The following is a 674-nucleotide window of genomic DNA, read 5'->3' as shown; positions in this document are numbered from 1 at the left end:
GTTAATTTCTGGCAAGTTGTGGGACATTTTTTGCCAAGAAATCAAACCAGTGTGCTCAGGTTTTAAAGGGTTAAGGGTATAATTACCTCACTGCTGATGGAAATGTGACTCTTTCAGTTTATTTACTCATTAGAAACTCGGAGTGAAGACAAACTTGCAGCCTTGACGTGTCTCTCTGTCTCCTGCAGGTGTTCGCTGACCTCTTTGACCCCGTCATCAAAGACCGGCACAACGGCTACGACCCCAGAACCATGAAGCACCCCACTGACCTGGACGCCTCCAAGGTATTTACACCGACCACGCCACGATCCCTCCGTCCGTCTGCTGCTGCTAAACAACGCTTCCTCCTCTCTGTTATCCTCCAGATCACCCACGGCATGTTTGACGAGAACTACGTCCTGTCGTCCCGTGTCAGGACCGGCCGCAGCATCCGCGGGCTGAGCCTCCCTCCCGCCTGCTCGAGGGCGGAGCGCCGCGAGGTGGAGCGGGTGGTGGTGACGGCCCTCGCCGGCCTGAAGGGAGACCTGGCCGGACATTACTACAGCCTGGGAGACATGACGGAGAAGGAGCAGCAGCAGCTCATCGATGTGAGTTTCATCTTGGCTGATACAATTATTTCATTTCATTTCATTTCATTTCATTTCATTTCTTTTGACTTTGGTTCATTTTATTTT

The 674-nt window shown here is 51.8% G+C and overlaps 1 protein-coding gene across 1 annotated transcript; it reads left to right on the top strand.

The window, feature by feature from the left end:
* Positions 1-160: 160 nt before the first annotated feature.
* Positions 161-587, top strand: LOC121939582 (creatine kinase S-type, mitochondrial-like; the record flags this gene model as incomplete). The annotated part of the gene is made up of 2 exons (XM_042482587.1): positions 161-284; positions 366-587. Coding segments are annotated over 2 exons (346 nt in total), but the record flags the coding sequence as incomplete, so codon positions are not given.
* Between the last annotated feature and the right edge of the window lie 87 nt (positions 588-674).

This window comes from Plectropomus leopardus, unplaced genomic scaffold (genome assembly GCF_008729295.1).
Source record: "Plectropomus leopardus isolate mb unplaced genomic scaffold, YSFRI_Pleo_2.0 unplaced_scaffold51419, whole genome shotgun sequence".
NCBI classification, from domain to species: Eukaryota; Metazoa; Chordata; class Actinopteri; order Perciformes; family Serranidae; genus Plectropomus; species Plectropomus leopardus.
This window is presented reverse-complemented; position numbering and strand designations above follow the sequence as displayed.